Below are 26,697 nucleotides of genomic sequence, written 5' to 3' on the forward strand. Positions count from 1 at the left end.
TCAGCGGGAAATGGTGCCATGAACAAAGCACTATACACTGTTGGGTTGCACAGCAGAATTTTACAACACGAGCACACTACCAACCAGCACCTGCACCCGATTTCATTCAATTTTTTTTTTAATATTCGGCAGCCTCAAACTATTGCCGCTGTTAAATATCTGCTCAAAGTACAGTTGAGCCTTGATGAAACAAAGTGCACCTAAAATAATGTCTTCTGCTGATATTAGCATGAAATATATGCTTGCAACAAACATTGAATATATAGTGAAGGTTGTTTTGTGGCGGATGCGACTTCCTTAACAAGGTGTGGTTGTAGTCAGTGACTCTCTCATTTAAACAGAACTAGTTAATTTAATTTCACTGGCCAGCGTGCATTCCCAGTGCATGAAGTTTCATGGCATAGAACAACTGAAAGTTGAGAACGCTCGTAGAGATTCACGTCACTGAAAGGCAGGCAGCCAGGCACAAGTGGGAACAAAAACGTCGGTGCTTCTGTTGTCCTTTTTGTTTTTACTTGTGTGTGATAGGATGCCAATGCTTTCAGTAACGTGTTCAGTCACAGCCTGGCGCGAGAGCATCAGAAGCCTTTCTTCTTGTGTAAAGTTATCTTGAGGATGAGACACAATGACAGAAAAAAAAAAAAAAAAAAAAAAGCTGATTCAACACACATTTTGGGATCTATGTGAAACGGTTCACGAAATGCTATTTTTTTTTCCCATTTCGTTCCTGCATCTCTGGCGTAAGGGAAATTGCTATGCACACATGTGCTCTTGCATACTCGTGACATGTAATACTCTTATATTGGCTCGTATTTCTTCATTTATTCTCAATTTATTCTAAATAGACCAGCAGCTTCTTGGCTGATTCCCCGTTGTGAGTGTTTGACCATAGTATGGAAATCATAATAATCATCAACATGTGGTGATCATCGCGAAGAGCTAGTTGGCATTGGCACAATATGTACTGCCTGCTTCATGGGCATGTGCTGTGGCATGGAAATCATCATAACACATGCCATTATTCATCTGAAAGAGCTAGTTGACGTCGGCATGATAAAAGTGTACGTGTGATTGTGGCCTAATGTCTAGAGCACCAGGCTGCTGTGCTGAGGGACTGAGTTTCTAATCCCACCGCTGGACAAGCCTTTTTTTTTCCCCCCCCCTTAACCCTTTCGCTGTCACGGACGTACCGGTACGTCATCGCGCTTCCCCCCCACAGTGTCACTGACGTACCGGTACGTTCTCTATCGTGCATTCAAAATTTCGCGCCTGAGCGCAAAGCAGGTGCTCCTGGATTGGCCACGCCATCTGTTGACTCTTTCTACAAGTTCGTATATTCGCCCCGACCTGTGTTACTCCATGTATTGAAGAGTACGGTGCGACTGCCACTCCCCACTTTCTCTTTGCTGAGTGGCGCGGTGGCTCCGCGTTCGCTGGATCATGCGTCGCGCGCGTGTGGTTCAAGGGTTGTTCTGTAATCTCCGCTGGTTTGAAGGTTTTTATTTTTCCTCTGTTGGTGTGTCTGCTACGGCGCGTCAAGTTCAGGCGCACGTGCCGTTGCCTCTCCAAAAGGGGTGACTCGATTGCTGCTTTCGCTCTCTCGCCGCACCCTCGCTTCCGACTTGCAGCAATAAACGTAAAGCCCTTCGAACTTTGTTTAGCCTTTTTCCATCTCCCTCTGTCTTCTTGATCACGCAACGTCCCATTTCTCTCCGTTGCGCGGGCAACTGAAAGCGCATTCCTCCCTGCGCGCGGTTACTTTCGGATGGCTCGGCGCGCGGGACCTTCGTCTGCTCATGGGAGCGGTGGCTGAATTCCGATACAGAATACGAGCCGAGCTCGGATTCGGACTCGGACAAAGTCGCATGAGAGGAAGAGGGTTCCGCATCGTCAGATTCGGATGTTGAACGGATTTTATAGTCAGGCTGATGATGATGATGATGTTTACTAACAACAGCTGCAGAACACTGAAATGTGCATATTGCATTGACTTTGTTCTTTGTATACCAATCATAATCAAAAATAAATTGCTATGTTCATTCCCTGTTATGCTCGTTCCCTGAAACTAAGCCGACACTGGGGGTGCGTCACGGCCAGAAACGTCCGACAGCGAAAGGGTTAAGAGTGACGATGAATCTACTTATTGAAAACCTGACCAGTGACTGACCGACCAACCCAGGCAACACCATGGGATGGTAGGCAAATTAAGCCTCGCTTTAAAAATGTATTCTGAAATTATTGGGGGCCACCGTTGAAGTAGCAGGGGCAGGTGACTAAACCTAGCGACACCATTAGTGTCGACACAAGAGCGTCACTCTTGTGATGACCAACCAGCCATATGGTGTGCACGAAATGCTGTTGAGAAAGCTTCAGACAAGACAAAATGGCTACGGATATACAGAAACTTGGAGCGATCAGCAAGAGGGAAGAAGGTGAGCCTCAGCATGAAGCCAAAGTTGCTCCTTGAAAGTTGTCAAGGGCCCTGACGAAACAGGTCCCCTTGTTTAATTACAGCAGTATACAGCCTAAATTTACAAACAGGAAATGAAGGAAGCGACCCTACACACGACCAGCCATGCTTAGTGTCACTTCCCACGTCCTGTTTGTGAACTTAGGCTATACGCTACTGTAATCACGAACCAACCATCTCGGACGAAAAAAAAAAATGGTTGACCCCTTGTCGAAACTTTGGCTCCAGGCCTGACGCCTGCCTCATTCCCCTACTAATGATCACATTGTGAAAGCTTGTTGCATACCACGCCCTACGTGTCACACATCATGCATTATGTAGCAGTATGCAACAAAGGATAACCAAAGATCCACACCGTAGAGAATGTCAAGCCCCACAGTATGCAAAAGAGAGGCATCGGTACCTCCTCAGTTCTTGTGCTGTCAATTCCGGTGAAGAGCACCTTTGGCTTCACCTTCGTGACTTTTTTTGGGGCCAGAGAAGAGTCCGCCTGTTCGTCCCGCCGAGACTTCGCCTTTTGTGGCACTTCAGGTTTGACTACAGGCACATCTGCTTTTCTCTTGCCCCGTCTCACGGGTGCTTCCTGCAAGCACACAACAAACTTATTGAGAGAACATGGAAAGGTAGGGCAGCAAAACGTAGAGCTTATGTCAGCCAATCAGCAATGAGAGACAGCTTTGTGTTCCCAGAGAACGAAGGAGGGCAAGCCCATTGTACCTGCTAATCCTTCCATGAAGCTTCTACTCATTTGGCTTCATGAGCAAGGTGACCAGAGGCCGACAATAAAGGAACTCTCTGGTTCTATTCTCTGGTTGGCTGACGTGACCGATGGCTGTCAATGCACTGCATGGTTTTGGCAAGGTGGAAGGTTTTGGAAGGCAAGGTGGAAAGTTGTTATAAAGTCACTAGATGAAGTGCCTCAATTTTTAATGGCAGTAGCCAACATGTATTATTTCAGGGAGAGAATATGCTACTTCACCGAGAGAAAGGAGACCGTACGTCACCAGAGTGCTCTGTGTTATCACGCATGGTAAAAAAATTACGGCACTGCATCAGGAGCAAACACACGGGACGGCAGTCAAATGATGGCTGCTATCCTTTTCCAGATAGCAGCCAAAGAAAGATCCAATTACCTTAGGGATGAGACAACTACTGTACTTCCATCTGCTAGTCAATGAAAGCAAAAAGAAAAATGTCATAAAAACGAGGTAACTGATGTAAGTTCAGCAAGGCAAGCATGAAGAGAGCTAGAAATAGTAGTATGAGAGGTATTAATGTGGTTTGGGATGTACACTAACTGTTTGAAAGATATTAAAAGGAAAGCAGGAAGAAGAGAAAGGAACACACCTCTACCATTTCCTGCTTGACAGCGACTTCCTTCACCGGTGCCTTTCGCCGAGACTTTGGCCCAAGCATCACTGTTACCTCGTCCAAAGTCTCTTCCTCGTTGCTAGAAGCTTCATCATCTGACTCGTGCCTTGCTACACCAAAGCTCATTGAGGCGACACGCCTCTTCCTGTCAACCCTTCGCAGGGAGCACTGTGGAGAAGTCTCTTCCGTAGCCTCGAGCACAGGCGCCACGGTAGTTAGTGTTGGGTCTTCCTTTTTGCCAGTCCGCCGCGCATCCCTCTTTCTAGTCACCGGTGCGGGAGCTGGCTTTTTCGACAGTTGACGTCGAGTCGTAGACACTGAGCTCAAAGGCTCAGCCTCTGAGATATCTTCGCACTTGAGCTCGGCGACCTTGTGCTTGGGCTTTGAAGGGACTTCAGCAGAGTCACTATTGCCTAGGTGCTCGGCTTCCTCTAGCTGGACTTGTGCAGTCTTTGTGCTGCTGCGCCGGGATGTTCCTGGACTCGGTGGCTCCATTTTGACGGAAACTTCCATGGAACTAGCTGCTGCAGTATGCCTGGGCAGAGAAAGGTTTGTCGTCCTTGATGGCTTCGAACTTCTCGAGTTTGGTTGTTTGGGCACCTCGGAAGTCTCTTTCATATTGCTGTCTTCAGGGGCATTCTTGTTGCTACGCTGATTTCGAGTTTGCTTCAGCCCTTTTCTCCCGCGCCGGGTTTGCGAGCTAGGAGGTTCTGCCTCTGTGCCACTGTTCTCCGAGGGGTCTCCTGTAGCTTCTGGAGTTGGCATGACTTGCTCGTTTTGGGACGGTTCAGCAGCATTTCTACCACGCCGAGTTCTCCCAGTTTGCAGTTCATGATCTGCAGATCCAGGTTCAGGATTGCTTTCTCCTGCAATGGCAACACTTTTACTCGTTGCCTCCTGAGACAACTTTGTACCCTTCCTTCCACTCCTCGACAGTTTTTTACCATGCACTTCCCCTTCAGTTAGATTGTCACCAGTCTCCTCGGAGGGCCAGTTTTCCTGTGTTTCAGGTTGCTTCGTGTTTCGCCTTCCCAGCTGAGAACTTCGAGAGGTCTGCGATTGAGGCTCCGTGGAAAGTGACTGCGTTGAGTCATTCAACCTGCTTTGAACAGGCGGCTCAATCTTTTCTTGAGAATGTTTCACCCCTCTTCTTCCCCGCCGAGATGTTTGTGAGCTCTGGGATGACTGTACACTAGTCAAAGAGACATCCGCCGCTGCCCCAGTGTCTGCCTCCTTGTCTTGACCTGAACGGGTCTTCGTGCTAGCTTTTCCACGCTGAGAAGTTCTTACGGTGTGTAGCTGCTCTCCAGAGTTTCCAGCTACTAGGCCATCTGAAGCAGCCTTGTCTGCCTCTTTTACATCTTGCTGCAACGACTGTTTTGCATTTTTTGTACCACGACGGGATGCCTTTGACGAAGAAGGAACAGCTTTTCCTTCAGAGGCTGTTAATTCTTCTGGTGTTCCATTAATGCTTTCTGTGTCTTGTGCTGAAAGGCGGTCTGGGTCAGATTCGTCTTTCGAAGCAGCCTCATCTGCCTGTTCAGCATCCAGCAGCAGCAACTGTCTTCTACCTCTAGCTCCAGACCGAGGAGCTTTTGAGGAGTGGGGACGTGGAACGGCTTCTCCTCGGGAAGGTGTTAAACTCTCCGACGTTTCCAGTGGTGTTCCCTCAATGCTTTCAGTCTCCTGGGCAGAAAGGTGGTCAGCATCAGCCTCCCCTTCTGATTGTTCTGTGTCCTCCACGATTTTGGTATCCACAACCCTAGGCGCTGTCTTCCTGCCAACAGCGCTGCGGAGCGGACGTCCGCGCCTGGCTATGTTCGACTGCTGCGGTGAGGTTGACTGTGGTGCCTCTGGCTGCTCAATGTCGCCTGGAGAGTCTTCCGCCAATAGCGCAGCCCTTGTAGGCGGCGTTTCTTGTGCACCTCTTCGAGTGGCCTTGCGGCGCATTGAAGGCAACTCCTCTGCCACTTCTGGTCCTTTTCGCTTTCTCGTGGCCACTCCTTCGTTCAGGTCTTTTGACAGGGGAGCTTTTGCCAAGCGGGGACGTGGAGCAGCTTTTCCTCGAGAAGGTGTTAAACTCTCCGACGTTTGTGATGGTGTTCTGTCAATGCTTTCAGTCTCCTGTGCTGAAAGGCTGCCTGCATCATGCTCCCCTTCTGACTGTTCTGTGTCTTCCACGATATTGGTAACCACAAGCCTAGGCGCCGTCTTCCTACTCACAGCATTGCGGGGAGGACGTCCGCGCCTGGCTATGTTCGACTGCTGTGGCAAGGCTGACTGTAGTACCTCTGGCTGCTCAATGTCGCTTGGAGAGTCTTCCACAAGCAGCTCAGCTCCTGTAAGTGGCCCTTTTCGTGCACCTCTTCGAGTGGCCTTGCCACGTGCTGAAGGCAACTCCTCCACCACTTCTGATCCTTTTCGCTTTCTCGTTGCCACTCCTTCCTTCGGGTTTTTTGACCGCAAAGCTCGAGGTTTCTCTTTGGCGGCTACAGGCTCTGGCTCTGATGTGGCAGGGGCTTCGGCTTTACTTTCATCTGCCAGGTCAACCATTGTCTCTTCCTGTGCTTCTGCAGCCTCACTTTTCTCATCTTGGCCCTCTGTCTTTTCAATGAACGGCTGGCATTCCGCCATCACTTCTGAAAAGGTGGGGAACGGTTCAGAGAAACAGGTGTCAATGGTTGCGTTTGTGCCATTGTCGTCGGCGTCGCCCAAAGATGGTGTTAGCGAGGCCGTACTCATGACGTCCTCTGCATTGTCATCTTTCTGGCCGACCAAAGGCCCTCTCTTTGGTGGGCACTCGTCTTTGTCAGCGTGAGTGCCCTCACGGCCGTCTGCCTCACCCTCAGAATCATTCTCACTAGGCTTCATTGAAGGCTCTTCATTCTCACCTTTATCTTCATTTGAGCTGGACACAACTTTTGGTTGGCTGGCACTGGCCAGACCGTCCTTCGGAGGTAGAGGAGGAACTTCTGCGGCAGCTTTGCCCTTCAGGCCACGCCTTGTTCTGGATCTGCCTGCTTTCCCTTGTGGTTCTTCCATGGCTGCGTCATCCTTGGGAGCGTCTCGTTCGTCGTTAACTTCCTGTGAAAGTGCACCCTCCTCGAAATCTCCCGATGCAGAAGTCCTTTTCTCCAAGGACAAAAGGGACTTCATCCTTGAGCCAGCATTTTGACGCCCACTGCTCCTTCGTGCCGGCGCGGCAGTGTTCTCCATGGGGGCTTCTTTTTCATGTTGCGGAGATGCCACTTTCCTCTTTGTTCGAGTCGTTCTTGATGATGGTTCCTTCCTTCCCTTTCTTCTGGAAACTCTACCGCTTTCTTCCTCGCTTTCGGACGAAATGCTGGCTGGTCTGTCTTTTTCAAGTGCCTCCTCCTTGCGGCTGAAAGCTTGTTCAGACGTCCCAGTGCCAGTGTCTGCTGGCATTTCACTGCTTATGCAGGCTTCGAGAGCATTTTTCCCCTCCTTGACAGCAGGATCTTGAGCTGTACTATCTTCTTTATCGGTAGCAGTTGTGTCAAGGTCTGTACTCTCGCTCATAAGAAGTAGAGGCATGTCACAGTCATCAGTAGTCGCGCTTTTCTTATTAGTAACTGCGCTTCCTTGCAGCTCCATAGGTACCTTTGGTGGGCTGCAAGTAGTTATGATGCTTGAATGCTTGGTGGTATGTTCAGCCCCACTTACCGAGAGCTCAGCCAGAGAAGTATCTGTGGTCTTTGCACTCAAATCTCTGCTATCATCTGCTTCTTCTATGTAAGTTAGTTTTTTGGATGCCTTAGATTGCGAGGAAGCCTGCTGCTGTTGCTGCATCCATTCTGCGCCTGCAGTGCTTTCTTGACTGGGAAGTTCTAGAACAGTGTCACAAGTGGGTTTCTTGAGACTCATGCCCCTCTTTGGTCGCTTGCCCGACACCTTACCGATGCTTCCGATGATGGGCGAGCCATTGGCGGCACCAGGTGTCACACAGTCTTCGTAAACAGACGCACTGGTCATATCGAAAATGGAAGGCGAGCGCCGGGCGGTGACCATGCTTGTTTCACCATCGTCATATTCGGGATCACTCTCTGGAACAAAGCCAGGGGAAGGTGGTGGAGTCTCATCTATTGTAGTTTTTGGTGACAGCGGCGGTGTCTTGTCGTCGTCCTCTTCTGCCACTGCTCCTCTCTCTCTGCGGAGCTTCAACAGGGCGTGAACTTTTAGGGGCGGAGACTCATCCTTCTGGGTCGGTGCGCAGAACTCCTCCTCCTCCTCGTCATCATCACCGCCGTCGTCACGGCACGGCTGGGATGCTTCACAGAGGACGAAGCTGAGTTCAGCTGCACCCAACAGGAGGCGCCGGTGTCTTTCCTCCGATTGTGTGGGAGCACATGCGGAACCATCCCCCGTGTTCTCTTCCTCTGCTTTGTCATTGAACGCCTGTGTAACTGCGTTGAGTCTGTCGTGCTCATCCTGGTACACATCTTCTGCATACGGCTGCGTCACTGCATTCAGCCTTTCCTCTTCTTCCTTGCTGACCTCTGCTGCATATGGCTGTGTTACAGCATTGAGCCTTTCCTGTTCTTCTTGGTCGACGTCTGCTGCGTACGGCTGTGTCACTGCATTCAACCTCTCCTCTTCCTGGTCATCATCTGCTGTGTACGCCTGTGTTACTGCGTTCAACCTCTCGTCCTCGTCCTGCTCTGTGTATGCTTGCGTGGGCGCGTTCAGACGCTCGGCCTCCGCAGATGGATCATCTTCGTATGCTTGCGTTGGAGCATTGAGCCGATCTGTTTCATCTGCCTCTGCATTGACTATTTCACCACAGTTCGAAGAAGGCACTTCGGGACATTCAGCACTGCCTGCGTAAGGTTGTGTTTCTGCATTCAAATGACTCTCTTTGTTTGCCGTGGCAGGCTCCAAAGTGTCTCCAGCATTTCCACCACAGGCGGTATCGGAGTATGGCTGCGTCGGGGCACAGAGAAACGCACCCACGGCAGGTTTCACGGCAGGGGAGTTACCACCTTCGGGAACTGGTGCAGCAGGAGCACCCGCTCCAGCGCCCTCTTGGTTCGTCTGAGCGTCACGGTCAGCACCCGCACAAGGCTCGGTCCCTTGCGAGCTGTCGGTCTGAGTGTAGTCGAGGTTGGGCATCTCGGGCATGGTGAAGCTTCCGCTGGACTGGTACTCGCTGCTGCATGCCTTTGCATTTTGCGACTGCGAAAAGTGGAAAAAAAAAAGAAAAGGAAATGCAATTTATGCTTTCGCACGTATGCCCCACTTCCTTATTTTAGTGCACTGTTACGTCGCGCAGTGCAGAGAAATGCAATGGGCTAGTGTAATGCTTAGGCAAGACAAACATTGTCTATGCGAGCTCTGTAGAAATGACAAACTGTATAATATCTTATATAGTGGCACACATTTATCAACTTTGTGCATTGTGGATACCCTAAAGGACTCTTGTAATAATCGGAAAACTAGCTTTCCCACAAAGTAGATTATCAAGCTAATGTGGTCATTTTCTGCAATCAATGCATACTACCCCAGTTTGTCTTATGACATGGAATGTATAGATGTGGCTCTCATGATAAAACCATGCGCAACTCACCAAATGCAATTACAGAACTTTGTCTTCATTTATAACAAGACTGGTGCCACCATTGGTTGGGCAAATGTGCAATGCAGAAAACGAACTTGCAAATTATGATAAGGCTCTATTGATCAAGTTAGTACTACTGGGGTATATTTTCATTTGCATAGTTACAGGGTTATAAACTTGATGCTTTTCTCATTTTTCTTTAACATGCTCCAAGGAGCTGATAAAATTTAAAAAGATCTTGCTAGTTAGAGTAAACAAATGTCTCAAACGTTTCAATTGGTTCAACGGGTGCCAAACAAAAGATTTATACATTGCCATGTAATTTAGGCCAGAGATAGCAGGTAAGGATTGCTCTTAAAGGGACACTAAATGGAAATATTAGGTTAAGTGTGTTTGTACATTACACTCGTAGCACAGCTGTCATAATTGGGCATATGTGAAAGAAGCAAGTGCAGCACTTCGAACGAACCAGCAAAAGTGTCCTGCTGATTTTGACAACCTGTAGGGAGCTTGCCGTGCTGATATCTGGCAAGTGAACAATGCTAAATTACAAGAATACGCTTTGCACTGTCGCTGTTGTACAAACATTCGTATGGTACGATCGCATAGGATCAACATGTTGGCTTGTTGGTTTCAGGCCAGCGAAGCTGCTGGCCAAAATGTGCATGCACATTTGGAACATGCCATGTAAAGTTACTCTTGCCGAGTATCTGACATTTTTGCTACAAGAATACAGCTGTTGAGCTGTGAATGAACAGGTATTAACTTCACTGTAAATGATGTTGCATGCATCTGATCTAGCCTTTTCGGTTTCAATGTAACAGTAGAATACCCAATAAAATAAAGCATGGCCAAGAAAATTTTTAATTTGCTTTATTATATCCTATGATTTGCTATATCTATTTTCATCACGATGAAGCTCAGTAGTAATAATTAAGAGGAAGCTTTGGCTTGGGCCCAACACCGATGCAGCCCATTCAAATACATGTAAAATGCAAAAACGTTTTTCTGAGATAATCCCTGGGCCTATATTAATGAAATTTGTTGCACTTGAGAGAGAAAGTTAAATTCTAGTGACTTTTGGAAGAGGAACTTCGATTCATGCACTGAATATTGTGAAACAAATTTTCAAAAATTTGAAAGTACGAAAAAAAAGCATGAAGTTTACAGATTCACAGCTCTGGATCAAGAACAGATATCGCGGTTCTGTAAATGGCATCCATTAGATAATTGAAAACAAACAAATTCGATGTCATTTTATATTTTACGTGAATTTTTTACATTGTTTACGAGGGTTTTGCAAAAGCTGTATTTCCATATTGCTAAACTTTTTCAGATTTATCTGTAACATATCAACTTTGTCCACTCTAGATGTACTATTAGATGCAATTCATAAGATTGTATTATCATTTTTTGTTGCTGAGTTAGAGTTGTAAACTTGATAGTTTTGTTTTTTGAAAATGTTCAATTTTTAGCTATCTTTAATAAAAAATTGACAACCTAAATAAAATATTTGAAACCAACAGTCACTAGACTTTAAAGGCCTTTGAAGTTTCGCTTTAGTGTCCTGGCACACTAAAGCGAAACAATAAATCAGTTTAGTCTAATGAAGAATTGTCTGAGAACCCTACAGGCAGTCATTTCAAAAAAATAGTTTGATTATTAGATGAGAAAATGAAGGTGCAAGTATCAGTATGTGAATTCCGCGCCGAAACCCCAGCGCCGGTACGTCAGCGTGACATCAGGGATTCCAAAGTATGCTTTCGCATTTGGGCCGCGTTGGCTGAATAAAGGTTCCCGAAGCTTTCCATGTTTAATATTTGGTTCCTTTACAACACAATGTAGTCAATCTGTGCCGCTATATACAGTTAGTAGGCCCTAGACGATGCCATCGAAATCCAAGACGTCAGAGTCCCCAGGTGCGGGAAGTTAAGTAGGCGTCGTCACCCGTATTTCGTTCTTGCGCTTTTTCTGGCTTACCAAACGTCTTATTGTTGTAAGAGTGGCGTTTTTGGTGTTGTAGAACAGTAATTTACTGATATAGAAGAAATAATTTTTCACTTTGGTGTCCCTTTAAGTTTTTATTTTAAATGCAACAAACCTCGTCAAATTTGGTGCAGTGGTTGTCGAGAAAAATGAATTCTCCTTTTACATGTATTTAGATAAGAGCACCCAAGCTAAAGCTTCCTTTTAATCTGGTCATTCAAATGAACAAACACAGCACTGAAGGAATACTTCAATCTCAACTGTCTTTCCGTTAAAGGGACACTAAAGAGATAAATAGTCTGAGCTGTATTAGTGAATTACCTTTCCACAATACCAAGAAAGAGTCATTTTTTATGTGATAAAAACATTTCATAAGCAAGAAAAAATGAAAAAACGAAATGTGGCTGGTGACGCTGCCTTGTATTTTCAGCACCAGCTTGCCATGACGTTATGGACTGTGGCGTTGCCAACTCAGGCCTAGTTAAGCTTTTCTTTCTTTCTTTTTAAACAAGTAGTGATAAACTACAGCATTTGTAAGCTAACCACATTTCAAGAACATTTAGTGAGCCCCAATTGCCCAAATAGGTACAAAGAAATACAGTTAAATCTTGATATACTGTAATCGGTAAAATCGGCAATTTATTTCGCTACATCGAAACTCTGCCATTTATGCAAATAAGTACATTCACCTATCTATGTTTTTTTTTATACGGACGGGGCCACGAGATCTGAACAAATCGGGCAATCGAAAAAAGCAAATTTGAATGACAAAAAAATTCCATTTCGTTGAATTTGAGAGTTGGCGACGAAAGATACGGCTCTATTCCATGTAGACCATATCTTCACATTGGTGGTACGAATTGTCTTTGTCTGCCTCTCGCTTCAACGAGTCGGAAATTCGAGATCAAGCAACCTCCGGAACTAAATGCACCACAAGACAGAGTACATGATGCCACACAATCTCAGCACGGCCTCTGTTTGCACACACAGCAGATTACCTCTAAAAGTATGCGGAGCCTACATATGCGCTCGCCTGCATGGAGAACCACGCGCAGCCACAGTTGCACTTGAAAAGGAGACACGCATCAACCTGCTCCCCCACTCCCTCTCGTGTGTCTGCTTGATCGCGTTATCGCAACCTCACATCCTCCTTTCCCCTTGCTTGCACTGGAAGACAGTGCTCGTCAAGCCACGGCCCTTCTTGGCTCACCCTCGCACACTTTCACTCGCACCTGAACCATACAGCGCGTGTGGCTTGATAGGATCTTATCGCATTAACTTTACACAGAAGATGACGGTGCTCTGCTTCTGGGGTCGGGTCAGGCAATTTGAGAGGTGCGTTCCACAGCAGCTGCTTGTTATTGAACCATTCGACCATCTGGGTCCGCGGAAATTTGGATTTACCGTCTGGGTATTCCTTCGTGACGGCAGTGAAATTCCGTTAATATTGACATCATGTATGAACACACTTCGTTATATTGAGGTTCTAAATACATGGTGTTCTATGGCCAGTAAGTTATGAAAAGTGAAATACTTTGTTACACAAAGAATTTCATTATATTGAAGTTCATTATATCCAGGTTCAGCTGTACTTTAAAACCAGTATCACTTCACTGACGCACCAGCACTGAGGTTCTGGTGCAAAGCTTTAAGAAATGAAACTTTGACTTCCATTCTGTCTTCTAAATATTCAACTTAATTAACGAAAATTAACAAAAATGTAGTTCTGGTCGAAAGCTTTAGTGGTCTAATGTGATTGTGTGCTTCTTTTTATTGCCTCTTGAAGGCTTGCGTTGGCGCAAGCCGGAACCACGCATGTCAATTAGTGCCATGCTGTTTGTGACGGGGCAGGAAGGGAAGCTAAACAAATACACTCAAGCAAATTGTTTACATACCTTGGCTGCAGTTCTGTCGTTGGAAGTTTCCAATTTGGAATTTACTGCAGTGCCCATCGCTTCATCAAGTCCGGCTACTGGAGCAGAAGGCTCCGGCTCATCAGCATTGTCACCCACCTCGGCGTCAACACCCTTTTGATCCTAGACAAAGGAGTTAGAGGAGGATAACAAGATATATCTCGCACCCAACAGTAAAGACATCTGACACCCCACTATCGAATGAAGCATCTTACAAGCATCATTAACATTGAGCGCTGAAGTCTTGCAATGATTTCTTGTAAGGCTTTAACCTGATATATAACCTTGTATATCTAATACCCATGTCACACGGGCACATTTGGAAGGCCTTCCAGTCAACGGCCTTTGAAACGCCACAACTCTATCGACTCAAAGGAGTTGTCACGCTGCTACACGGCACTTTTGAAAGGCCATTGAGTGGTTGTGTGGCGCTGCGGATCTTTATTTTCATCTTCATGTCACGAAAAGTTAAACAACCTTAAAACCATTTAAAAGCGCTATAATTTCTTTTATGTTTGTTTACACATTAAAAAATTTGTTTATACATTGCCATACATATATGTTCAGTTTTTAAATTGTTGAGTAGCGAAACTGTGGCAACGTTTGCGCCGCTCAATGCGGCTGCCGTTTTGGTGTGTGTCCGCACATGTCAAGTGGCAAAAACACTTTATTGAATAATGAATAACACTCATATATAGTATATTTAGAGCATTTGGTTTGATTTCTTCTTTCTAACAATGAGTACGAGCACACTGAACGAGAGGGCATGTTCGCGCTGTTTCCACTTCCGTTGCTCAAAGGCCATCGAGATTTCGATAGAGTTGTAGGGTGCTCCGTTGACTCGATAGACTATTGACTCGGCGGCCTTCGAAACCGCCCGTGTAGCAGCTCGAACTTGACCTTTGAGTCAACTGACTATCGGTTGGAAGGCCTTCCAAATGGCCGTGTGACACGGGTATAACATCTGTTTTGTCACGACTATGGACTTGCAAACTTCATGCTGCTCTTCTTTTTAAACTCCAGATATTCGGCTATCAAAAAATCCGACGACATCCAAGTACTCTTTACGAGTTGTGAATGCGAAAGCATTAATGTCCCATTGAACCCCGCGTGGCGGTCCTTCAAGCTATGAACTCCTCGCGGGCGAGCGAGTGCGTTGAGACGCTTGGCGCATAGTGATTTGGCCTTACTGAGGCGCAATTAGAATGCAGGTGAGAGCTTGAGCGGACAAGGAACGTGCCGATAATACAGGCTTCCGAGAGCGAGGGTTAGACCTAGTGTCACGGCGATGCCCTCTCCCCTCGTGCAACACCTGGCATGCTGGTGTTCTGTTTCGCCCGCTCTGCTCCATCGAGGTGTGTTCATGCCATGGTGTCGCAGCTAATGGGAAATTAGGCTGTTACAGATGCCGGATGCGGGCTTTATCGCTAAATGAGCCACTTGACGCTTTCGAATGAAAAGTCTGGACTTGAATAAAAATTCTGCTTTCAACGGGCAATAGAAGTCATGAGAAAACTTAGCTCGAGAGCTCTTAAACACATAGGAAAGAAGAAATCTTTCTTCTCGACAACTGCAGCGCCAAATTGAATTAGGTTTGGTGCATTTAAAATAAGACGTTAGAATGTTGCGTAGGAAGCTGAATTTTGAATTAGACCGCCAACTTTACTCCCAATACTGTTGAAAATTGCAAAACTATGAACTACAAGCTCCAATTAAGCAATAAGAAACGATGATCACAATTCTTCAAACTACACCTAATAATACACATAAAGTAGAGAAAATTGATATAATATAAACCGCTCTGATGTGTACCACTAATTAATAAAGCTTTTGTGAAATCATCGTAAACACTAACAATTTCCAGCAAGCTGTAAATGCAGCATATCAAATTTGTCCACTTGAGATATTATAGCAGGTGCAGCTTTAAGAACTGCGATATCTGTTATTGGCAGTTTGGATTTGTCGACTTCATGCTTGAATGTTTGTTAAACTTACCAATTTGAGAAAAAAAAATATTCCAGGCCCTAAATCAATATTCTGCTTTCTACAGTCACTAAAATTAGACTTTCCCTCTTAAACAGAACAAATTCATCTCTATCTGTACAGCAGTTGTCTCGAAAGCGTACTTCTGCATATCACATGCATTGGAATTTGGAAATTGGAGTTGGCCCCATGCTAAATCTCCCTTTTAAATAGTCATTAAATGCCCTCTTCCTACTTTTGCTAAATTTGCATCCAACATTAGGGAGAGGTAAGAGAAAGGATAAAGGCAAAGAGGCTAACAAGGACAAAGAATCCCGTTTGCTACCCTACACTGGGGCGGGTAGGTAGAAAGATGAACGGAAAATTGATTTTGTAGAGACTTGGAAAAGAGCGAGTCAAGAGAGCAGAATGATCAAACACTGCGGCTGAACGAAATAACAAATATTATGACTATGGCAGGTGAGTGAGGAAGAAATTTCAACTATAGATAGTGACACACTATCGCAGCAGCCATTCACAGCACAAAATCGCAGCATGGGATCATAGTTACCACTAGTCAGTGCTAAAGTTTTCTGTGCAAGTATCTCACCCTTTAGAATCGCAACGCTGGTTTTTTTGGCCTCTACTGTCTAGGTCAGCTTTACAAATTGGCTCTTTCCAAGAATGGCCTGTCGTCAATGCGAGCTAGCACAGTCGTGACTCATAAACGTTCATCATTCTGTACATTACTTTATTGAGGGCAGTCAATAAGAATGTTTGAGCGTCTCCTTATTTCCATAGTGAGAATGGCTAACAATGTTGCATGTGACAAAAAGCAAAAGACTTCATAAAGGCTACTTCTAGACACAGCCTGCAAAGCACGGCCGACTCCTGATGGGATGTGAAAAAAGTTGGTTAACAAAAATTAATTTATATTATAGGGTTTTACATGCCAAAACCATGATAACCATGATCTGATTATGAGGTGCGCTTTAGTGGAGGACTCCGGAATTCGGACTACCTGGGGTTCTTCACAGTGAACCCAAATCTTAGTACACAAGTGTTTTCGCATTTTGCCCCATTGAAATGTGGTCGCCGTGGCCGGGAGGATGTGAAAAAAGATGGAAAAGTGTGGAAAAAATATGGTGTGAAGAGTCGAGGCAATATTTTAGTGCGGTATATGCTGATGGGCTGCTTCATCAGGGTTTTAATAGGATAGAGGCATAGTTGCGCCGACAATGCTGTCTTTATTTATTGTGCACTTGTCTCCCCTTTCATAAATATATAAACAAACAAGGCATGCATTTCATCCTGTTGTGAGGCACACTTTAATATGTTAGAGCATTGAAAAGGAAATTTTACCGTGGCAACTTCAATGGCCGTAAGAAGGGACTCTGAGCATGTGTCGGAGCCGGCGTCACTCTTGGCACCCTACAAACAAGAAAACAAGCAATCGTATGTGCAGGAAAAAATAGAGCGAGATAGAAACAGGTTGGTTTTGTGAAGCAAATGTGCTAAGTAGGTGCCCGAACGACCAAACGAGCTCAAATATGATGCTAAAGTCACCCATATAGCAAATTTTCCAGAGTGCGTCTACCTAATGGCTTTCAGTGACACACACTCCCAGTTTGAGGCAAGGAGTGTCGGTGCAGTCACCACAATGCTCTGCTGCTCAGGCAGGAAAAGCTGGAAGAGAAAAGGCACACGATGAAAGGGATCACAGATAGATTAGTCAACGGAGCTCAATGTCCCAAAGCAACAGAACTGCCAGCAAGGAACGTAGTAGATGGATCTGTATTGATTCTGAGTGCCTGGGTTCCTCGAAGTCCAAGCCCAAGCACTACAAACGTATGCCCTTGCATTCCACTCCCATCGAACAGTGGCCGCGGCGGCTAGGATTCAAACCGGTGACCATGTGCGCAGCAGCAGAGGGTGGGTGATGCAAAGGAGGTTAGAACCTCTCCACAGTGGTCAAACAAGGGTTGTCTTGGGCAGGAGCTTAACATGCAGAGTTTCCTACTAAAATTACCAGAGAGAACTCCGACGCTGCTATGGTTTAGCTAGCATGGGAATGGTGGTTAGTACAGGTCTGATCATCTGATCTGTCTGATTTTCATGCCTGTGGCTTTGTTTACAGTGCTTTATCTGCACGGAGGAAGGAAAGCTTAGGAGAGGCTCTGACCAGCCCAGCTGTGTTGGAGAAGGCGCATCAGAAGTCACATGCTGTTTTTTCACAAAAGGAGCACTGGGATTGGTGGTCCAAACACCCTCGTTTCCACAGCAATCGCACTTGTGAAGCTCTTGCTGCTCTCATCCTCCAAAAAAGTTAGACATGTTTTTGGCCCGAGGCTAGCCTGTTTCGTTGGCGAGGCAAACTGCGTTTGGAGTATGGTGCATGAACTGTGAGTGCCAGCCAGCGACACAGGCTCTCACGCAATTGCGATGCGGGTCTTCGCCATCCTTTTCAATATGCTACGAAAAATAATGCAGGCATATGCCTGCTTCAATAAAGCTGTTACAGAAGCTTTGCAAGTTTTGTTCAGACATTTGCCAGCAATCCATGCTCCCGGCGGATCTTCGTACTGCAAGTTTAAAGCTTGCACCCATCCACTCCAGCGAGCTGACTGGAGACACAAAGAGAGATGGAATATCAAGATGGCTGCACATTCGGCTTCGAAAACGCAAAGGCAAGGCCCCTCCTCTTTTGTTTCTTTCCTCTGCGTTTATCTGCTTTTAACAACCTCAATTTTGAAGCAATCCTATATATCTAAATGTGGAAAGCAACGAGATTCTGCACACAAGTAGGAGTACTGCACATTATTGCTTTTATAATGCAATAGTTTGTTGAAGATGAATTACTTCTAAAGTCGCAAGAGCGTTTCAAGTGGCTAGAACAAAGCTTATGCAAATCCATGTACTAATCATCATTCCCATGCTGACTGGACTGCCATGCTTGCAGTTCCCATAGACGCTAGCATTACAGTTCCTTCTAGTAATCTTATTTTTGTAGGAAATTATGCCTAATGCATCCTTGCTCACCCCCTGCTTATTACTTCCAAGTCTCCACTTTCCTGTGAACATCGCCTTCCATTGGATTTTGTGCCCCTGTAGGATTGTTTCTTCTTGTCATTGTCCCATCTACTTTGTTTGTTTCTCTACTTTGTTACAATTGATGAATTCGTGCAAGTTAAATCTTCAGTACAGAGTAGTCTGCCGTTGAGCTGCTATCCACACCCACACATTAGGTTCAGCTGAAAGAGTATGCCCTGACAAGGCAGTGTTCTTCAGTTTCGGATCTCTAAAACTGGACAAATTTTATTCCACGTTACAGTTTTCTTTCACAGAAATTTGCATAGGTATTGTTCTGGCACGGAGGCTTTATTTTATTAACAACAGGTTTACCAATCTGATACATAAATATATACTTAATCATGAAAGTTGAAGGAACTAGGGTACAGCCGTCTCAACCGCACAGCATCGTAGAGACTCATGTCATAAAACTATTTCTTACAGTTGTACCTAACCTAACCTAACCTAACCTAACCTAACCACTTATCCGAGTTGTGCACAGATGCACCCTTTATTTCCCGTTGCTTCCCACCCTTGTTCACAGAGACAGAGGTGACAAAGGGTCTGCAGCTCAATCGTTTCTTGGGCTCTCGTAACTGTGACGGCAATTCTTTCAATAGATAGTTCTCACTTGCACTCTGTGGGTACTTGGCAATGGTCCAGTTAAATTCATGTTCAATGCGGCAATGCCTTCCCACTACAAATAACCCGACAGATGAAAGGCTCACATTGCTTTGGTCACATAGTACGCGGGCCCTGAGACCCGCTATGCAGAACTCCTCGTTGTAATCCAGGTTGTATTGACAGTTTGGCTTCAGTGTTCGCTGCAAAAGGAGACAAACGCAGACCTATAAAATGAAGCTCTATTCCTAGTGGCGGGCTCAAAGTAGAAACTTTGAACTCGAGAAGACTCTTTTTGTGCTGTAAAAATTTCTTCACAAACACAAACAGGATGCCACTTAGTGACACTGAAGAACTAGAAAAACTGCCAAATGTGAGAGTTAAGAATCTTCTATTGGGTGAACTTGGGCTCAGAAAGACGAGCAACATTCAAAGCACAAAGATTTCAGCGACCATGGCGACCATCAGTGCATAATGAGTAATATTCTGCTTATAGCAAATGTCAGACACGAAGGTATTTTCCTGCCAGATGCAACCATGTTATAGCAATGTTTGATTGGACATGTCTGGCCATACATTCCAGAGTAATTGCTGATGCTTACATACATTCAAGAATGTACAACACTGTTCGAGACATGCACTCAGTCTGATCAGACGTGCCTCTTCTGCCGTAAATTAGGCAGTAACGTCTAAAAAATTTAGGATACCATAGGCAGGCCTTGCACCAAGCAAAATCTTGGTTAGTGATAGCCCAGTAAAGAACAAGCATGCAAAAATCCCAAAAAGTCATTTTATTTCAAAAGCGTCAAGTGTTTTAATTTCGCTGCAGCGAAAGAAAAGACAAATAATGTTATTTCACCCTGGTTTAAGATGCAAGATATGGCGCAAAAATTTCAATATTCAGTAAAATATTTGGTGCTTGAAGGGGATATGCAAGACATGTACTTAAAAAAATTTTTTTGGCGAGCTTACTTTTCCAATCTTGACCTTATTCTGACTTCCAAGGTCCATGATAGTACAACTGTTTCCGCCTACGTCGATGATAGCATGCTGCTTGGAGACGGCCTACACCAGGACAGCAAAAATGCAAGTGGTCACACATAATTCTGTTAACACTAACTGGACAAGAAAATGACTCACGTAATTCTCAATGATAACATCACAGGTGCGAGAACGGCCGACCATGTTTTTACCTGGAAGGAAAGAAGACAACTACTTCAAAAAAAAAAAAGAAAGCAATAAAACAAACAATGTACAAACCAACAGACATGCAATTTTCTCAGCAGCAAAAAGCCATGTCTGAAACTATACTTGTGCGGAACTATTTCAATAAGCCATAAAGTCGTAGATTACATTTGTCCACTTCAGATGCTTTAGCAGATGTTTATAGAAGTGAGATATCTGGCTTTGGTATAGACTTATGGAGTTCTAATCTCTGTGCTTCAATATCTTTAAAACTTACCAAAGTTTGCAAAACATTTCAGGGTCTGAATCACAATTCCGCTTCCTACAGTAAGTAGAATTTACCTTTCTACACTGAAGCAACAAATTTCATTCGAATCAGCTTCGCAGTTGCCTAACCAGACCATTCTAATGTTTCATGTGTATCGGAAGAGGGAAGTTGAAGTTGACTCCAAAGTAAAGCTTCCTCATAAAGTGGCCCTCACTAGGTTTGAGCATTGCAAACAGGCAATCCTTTGCAAAGACCACGTGGTGGCAATCATGTTTGCAAAGTATCAAATGGCTGCACAGTACAAAAGGAGCTGAAATATCAAATGGACCAGCCCGCACGCCTTTCCTTTCAAGGGAACCTTGATTCGAGCCAGAGAGCCAAGGTCACATGTATAAATGCCTCCACGGAAGCAATGTCAGCAATTGTGACACGTGGCCCAGGTAAATCGTCCAGTACAAAAAGCGCAATGATGCCACAGGGAGTTCACTACGCAGCAAGAATGAGAAAGTAAAAGGGGCCGAGGCTTGTGGCGCAAGTGTGATGTGGTCCCTCAGCTACGGCGTGGCAGAAGGCTGATAAGAACACTCACTTGTACACGCTAGTCGAGACAGGAGGAGAGTCTATGTTGGAAGAATCACAACACGACAGCTGAATTCCTATCTCCTCTAATAGTGAACTAATTGGAAAGATTATTGCAGTAAGGAGCTGCCCAGACGTCACCCTACAACTTCCAGTGCATAACCAAAATTTGCAACAAGACGTGGCGACGGGCGGTTAGATCGTACTTAGTTATTTTCGAAGTTGTGAATACCACTTGCTTTGTGCACATAAATGAATGAGACTTAAGCATGAAGGCTGCAAACATGAGATAATTTCATTTAATATTAAATATGGTATGAAAATGCTGAATCTGGCTTTGTTGAAATTGTCGCAACATCATGAAGGCAAGCAAATTTTGGTGACACATTAAATAAGGCTTAATATGATGACATTTATAAGATTATTTAAAAAGTAAACAAGAGTGCTTTGCATGTTACTTCTGCGTGTGCTCCTGTGGGGAAGCCACAGTGATTGCAGGCATGGAGTGAGTCACTGCATCGGGACATATTGCCGCGTCCAGCTCTTGGCTAGCGAAAGTGAAACTGGTTTGCAGTCACAAGTATTATAGTAAATTATTTAAGGCTGTCTGACACAGCTCAGTTTATGATTTAGACATTAATTTACCGAAAGATTAAGAGAAAGGAAAAAGAACATAAGTAGTCCCTTTAAAGGGATATTACGGGGAAACACATGAGCAGTTTCGAGTGATAAGAGTATCCTTTCAAAACTCTACTTTGCTTAATTTCATGGTAAGGGGTTTCATTAATTTCTTAGTAAGAGCTCGAAATACTTAAGGCAATTTCACTGCACATAAAGCGCTGGCAGTTCTTCCCCACAGGCTGGGAATGGAACATAGCTTCAAGCTGGAATTATGATGCAGTTGTAGTGTGCTCTTCAGAGATTGTCTGACAAAGGTGATAATGTACCGAATAAACATAATGCTCAACAAAGCAAATGTTTAAAAATTTATCAATGTAATGCACATCGTGAGGTCGCGCAAGAACCATGCATATGGATAAAATACACGAGTAAAATTTGCTCATGTGTAGCAAATAACGCTGGACATGATGCTGGTAACAAAAATGAGGGGGGGGGGGGGGGGGGCAAATTGCAGTGCATGTATATTTTGACTGCGATTGTGTGTGGCCGCCGCAGCGATAGCAGGAATGAAGCAACCCATTTTTTCACGACTTGTTCACAGATCTACTTTCCAACTACGAACCCAATTTGTAGAAACAATGTTATAGTTAGTTATTTAGAACAATCCGATGCTTGTCCATATTTTTTTAGATGTGGATGATTTGGACCTTCAGTTACTGCAAAAAGTGAACAGTCAAAAATGTCATGTCAGTACTCGTTGAACAGTTTATTTAAACCATCGCCAACAGGAACTGCAACAGATCAAAGCCCCACTCAGAGAAGTTACCTGGCTTCAAGTTGAAAGTCTGGTACGCCGCTGGCGCATCTTGGTCGTCGAGTTTCAATATGGCGTGTATCTGAAAGCGATAAAGTATGTTTGAAGCATCGCACTTCTTTTTTTAACATGCTCCTTGAAATTAAGAGTTCCAGCACACTGTAGCACCGTTACAAAGAAGTGCCTTACCATAGAGCAAATCGATCAGTGACTATGGCAATCCAGTTTTGTGGAACCTCGCAAGGTCGAGGAAGTGTCACGAGAAAAAGAAAGCTGCCATCTACACGAATGTAGCACAAAGCTACAAAGGAAACTGCAAACAATTTTCCCTTTCATGACACTTCCTCCACCTTGCGGGATCCTGCTGAACTGACTTGCCATATTCATTGTCACTGTGCGTCGAGCAGTCAATTAATTTGCCCTCGCGCTGCAACCTGCTAGGCTCCTGGTTAGCTCAGATAGCAGAGTGACCGCCCCAGAACGGCATTGGTCCTGGAACCAGGATGAATTTTTCCTCAGAAACGCGTACTGGTTTCCTTAGTAGCTTCGTGCTACATCCAGACGGATGACAATTTCCCTTTCAGTTTTCCCTGTGACCCAGTGGAGTAGCCATATTTTTTTTCTCTTTAACGAGGGGAAGGGTAGGAGCCTGGGCAGACCGTATGGGCGTCTTGCGCTGGAGTTTGAGGTATAGTAGCGGCACCTGGTGGCGGCGCGCAAAACGTTATCTGGGTAGTACCAGCTTGGGTAGTATTGAGCTCCGGCTGTGGCAAAGCACGTTTCTAGCCCGAGTTTTGCGTCGATTCGTGCTTTTTACTGCCCTGTTGTGAGTGCGAAAAAGCTCGTCACTTCTCACAGACCACGCCGACCACTCTGCGAGCTCGCCACAGCCTATAGTTTAACGAAAACGGACTCTCCTTGTGCCGTGGGACGTAATGCTGGAAGCAGAAGGAATTGGCAACACCGATCCAGAGAGACCTAGCTCAGCCTCGAAAAAGCGTCACCGTCTTTGCTTTTGCGTCGTGGGCTGCCACGAACAAGAAGGCCTGAATCCCAACACCAGATTCTATCGTTTTCCTTCAAGGCCTCACGAAGCGGAGCGTCGGGCGCGCTGCATATAGCTGCAGTTCGTCGTGCTGAGTTAGCAAAACTTCGCGCCATGCTGACTGCTTCGCCTGTCTTGAAGCTTGCTTGATTATCCGCGTTCTAAAATTTGGTCTCTTGCACCTACAGTCCTGACAGCAGACCGACATAGCAGCAGGCATGGCTGGTGATTCACGATTTGAGACCCGGCTACAGCGACAATTAACAATTCGACCAGTGCGAAGTGGTGAAGTGACCAGGGGTGTGCAAATGAGTACAAATGGTCGGGCTGATTCGTTGACAATTCACTACCCCACTATGAGCAGCACAGGTTAGAGAGTTAAATGTGCTCATCCTTGACCTCAAGCTAGCACGTTGAGGCAGCGCAGCAAGGCAGTATTGATTGCAGCACATCGATGTTCGAGCGCTGTCATTAAAAGCTACATCAAGCGAGCGGCGCACGAGCTCACGCTGCAGCGTGATTCGCACGTACGTTACTGCAAGCTCATATGCATTGCATCAGTTGCTAAAGCAGTTGCTAAAGGGTCAGATGGCCGCTACTAGAGCGCAGGCATAACTACTTGTCTAGCGGCATGCAGTCAACAAAGACTGCAGGAGGCCCGCCGTTTCGCGGCATGTCGAAAGACTGCTGCCGTTGAGGCGCGTGCGATAGTGCGCTCGAGCAGTTCGTACATGGCGGCATGCTGAAAGACTACTGCCGTCGCGGCGCGTACCGTTGTGCGAGAAGTTCCGTGCACATGATGTCTGCTTATCGCTGCTGTGAATTCATATATAGCAAGCATTTCCTCGCGTTTGTGCGCTTGAATCTAGCAGCATGCAAACCTTACCCGACGTTCAACTTCATATGCGACTCACCTCACTTGCGATTGACACCGCGACGCTTAGTTCTTGAACGGCGTACACGTATTCGGCGTTGCATAACTTATTGCCTTTACGCAGCGTGCCGCTCCTGAAAAAATCTTTGGTGCCTGATATTTGCTGCAAGCCGTGGTACAACAAAACCGGAAGTGGCGGGTCCATATTGTAAACGTGCTTCCCAAAGCAGACGACCGAGCTTGTTACTACCCAGTTTACGACAGAGGGCGCTTTCTAGCACCATTTTCGCAGCGCCCCCTGGGCAATGCAGGAGCCCCATACATAAACCTAAAATTTCGGGGCGGCATCACGTGGCCGGTGTGCGCCCTATCTGACTACGCCAGTGCTGCCACCACAATATCTGTGAGCAGATGGCACGTATCAATTGAATCAACTCAGGGGCATCGTACTGGGCGTCCACTAGTCCGAAGCCGAGCGCTTGCGGTAGAGCAGTGCCCTCTTCCGGCTGTGAAGGGAGCCCCGCGCTGAGCTGGTTACGTCCGGCCGTTTGGTACGAGCACCTTCGACGTAGGGCATTTTGCACGTTTGAACTTGTCCTCGGCGTAAGAACATCCCAACACCGTGACCTAGTCTACGTCGGTGGCGCCATCTCAGTGTAAACCACCTGTTTATTTCTGTTCGCCTGACACAACGCGCAAGAATGCGCAGCACTGGAATTTCAATGAAGTTGTGCGTGTACGCTGACGTCCCACGTTGCACGGTTGAATACAAGACTGTTAAACAAGTCTCAAATCGGGTTTCATCCACTGACTGAGGTGGCTGAAAGTAACTATGGTCCGTCAGTCGGCAATGTTTCACAATGATGAAGTTTCATCACAATCGTTATACGATTGCCGCAGTCCTTCCCGCTTTCGTTAACCAAATTCTGACGCCGTCCCTGAACACTAGTCAGGACCTCGCCAACACCGCGTTCCGTTCGTTTGAGCGAGACGCTAGGGCGAGGACTCTCGCGTCCCTAGTTTAGGTAGTGGTTCTGCTAAATTTACGGGAGCCGGTGAAACTGAAGCACCGCTAACAAAAACTTAGCAAGAACGCCGGCATCCCGCCGCAGCGGAGAAATGAAGTGAACGTCGGGGAAAACGACAAAGCCACGGCAGCATGAAACTTTATGGACAAAAAACGGACACCGCGAGGGAGACGCACGCCAGCGAGCCGCGGTGGCGGGAAACGGTCAACACGCACCTCTCGCTCGGCTTCATCATCCGAGTCGTCCTGGCCGTGGATGACCTGCGTCATCTCCAGGTCGTTCCCGTCCATGGCCGAGTGCTTGTCAAACCGATGATAACTGCGCGAGCAAACACCACTGTTCAAACGCCGCCAAACAAAATCACATTGCTTCCTGGCGACTCCGCAGCTAAAAATACGTTAGTGGGGCGCACGGGCGCACGCTGTGCGTTGGTCGAAGATGATGATGATAACTGATTGAACAATGGTGAAGTAGTCGAGAATCCGAAGGCAGATTTAAACTGAAATAAGATTAAATGAATAAATGAAAGGCGGTAATTGAGTTAAAGAAAAGAAGCAGAAGAGAAATCATGCAGGATTGCTTGAAGGTAAGTAGGCGGTGTCCAAAATACGACGTCTATGGCTACGTTTACATCACGGTGGAAGAATATTATGTTATAATATTCTTACACCGTGGTTAACGTGAACCCGACGCCAGCGGGTTGAGTCGGAAATCGGGCTGGAGGTTATGTACTTTTAAACCTCGGGCGTGGAGGTGGCTCTCCAAAAGTGAAGCCGGTTGCCGCCATCTTACTAGAGGCAAGAAGCCCGAACCGCCATTGCAGAGCATAGCTGACTATGTTCGTCATGTTTATTGATTGTGCGCTCTTGCAACAGTGCTTAACGGATCGTGGTGTGCTTTCCGAGGGCAGTGCAACACCTCAGCAGGTCATAGCTGCACCACTTGCGTAAGGATGATGTCGGATGTAGCATTTCATTTGTAACGTAAGCTCGCGTCGTCTGCTCAGGACAGTCGTACGTCGTGCGTGTGCTTGCTTTATTTGGCTACGGTTGGGAAGGTGCTCACGTCAATATTAAATTTCCATTTACGTCCTATAAATACTCGTTGGCACGTCGCTAAGTGCGATTTTTATGTAGTACATGCATGGGTTACTTGTTAAACGGAGAGGATGGGATCTCGCCGTTGGCTTTCGGCGGTCTCGGGTTGTGCTCGAATAGATCTGTGGTGTCCTTGTACGACGACGTACTCTGTTCGGTTTGTACCGTATAGGTTCCGCGCAGCGACTGTGTTTTAATGAGGAAAGCCAGCGAGACGAG

The 26,697-nt window shown here is 46.0% G+C and overlaps 1 protein-coding gene across 3 annotated transcripts in view; it reads right to left on the reverse strand.

Annotated features, from left to right (window-relative positions):
• Positions 1-25,788, reverse strand: part of LOC126527706 (uncharacterized) — a 39,647-nt gene extending 13,859 nt beyond the window's left edge. For 2 of the 3 annotated variants that reach the window (XM_050175571.3, XM_050175570.3), the window contains exons 1-9: positions 25,597-25,786; positions 22,447-22,516; positions 20,108-20,160; positions 19,940-20,032; positions 19,075-19,170; positions 16,640-16,708; positions 13,298-13,438; positions 3,818-9,034; positions 2,874-3,053 (exon numbers count right to left, since the gene is read on the reverse strand). In XM_050175571.3, the coding sequence (XP_050031528.2) occupies positions 2,874-3,053; positions 3,818-9,034; positions 13,298-13,438; positions 16,640-16,708; positions 19,075-19,170; positions 19,940-20,032; positions 20,108-20,160; positions 22,447-22,516; positions 25,597-25,671 (5,994 nt within the window). In that variant the 5' untranslated portion in view covers positions 25,672-25,786. Of the gene's footprint in view, positions 1-2,873; positions 3,054-3,099; positions 3,314-3,817; positions 9,035-13,297; positions 13,439-16,639; positions 16,709-19,074; positions 19,171-19,939; positions 20,033-20,107; positions 20,161-22,446; positions 22,517-25,596 lie in introns of those variants that run through there. The other variant, XM_055068894.2, reaches the window with a different exon arrangement.
• Positions 25,789-26,697: the final 909 nt, after the last annotated feature.

The sequence above is a fragment of the Dermacentor andersoni genome, chromosome 9 (assembly GCF_023375885.2).
Source record: "Dermacentor andersoni chromosome 9, qqDerAnde1_hic_scaffold, whole genome shotgun sequence".
Taxonomy (NCBI): Eukaryota; Metazoa; Arthropoda; class Arachnida; order Ixodida; family Ixodidae; genus Dermacentor; species Dermacentor andersoni.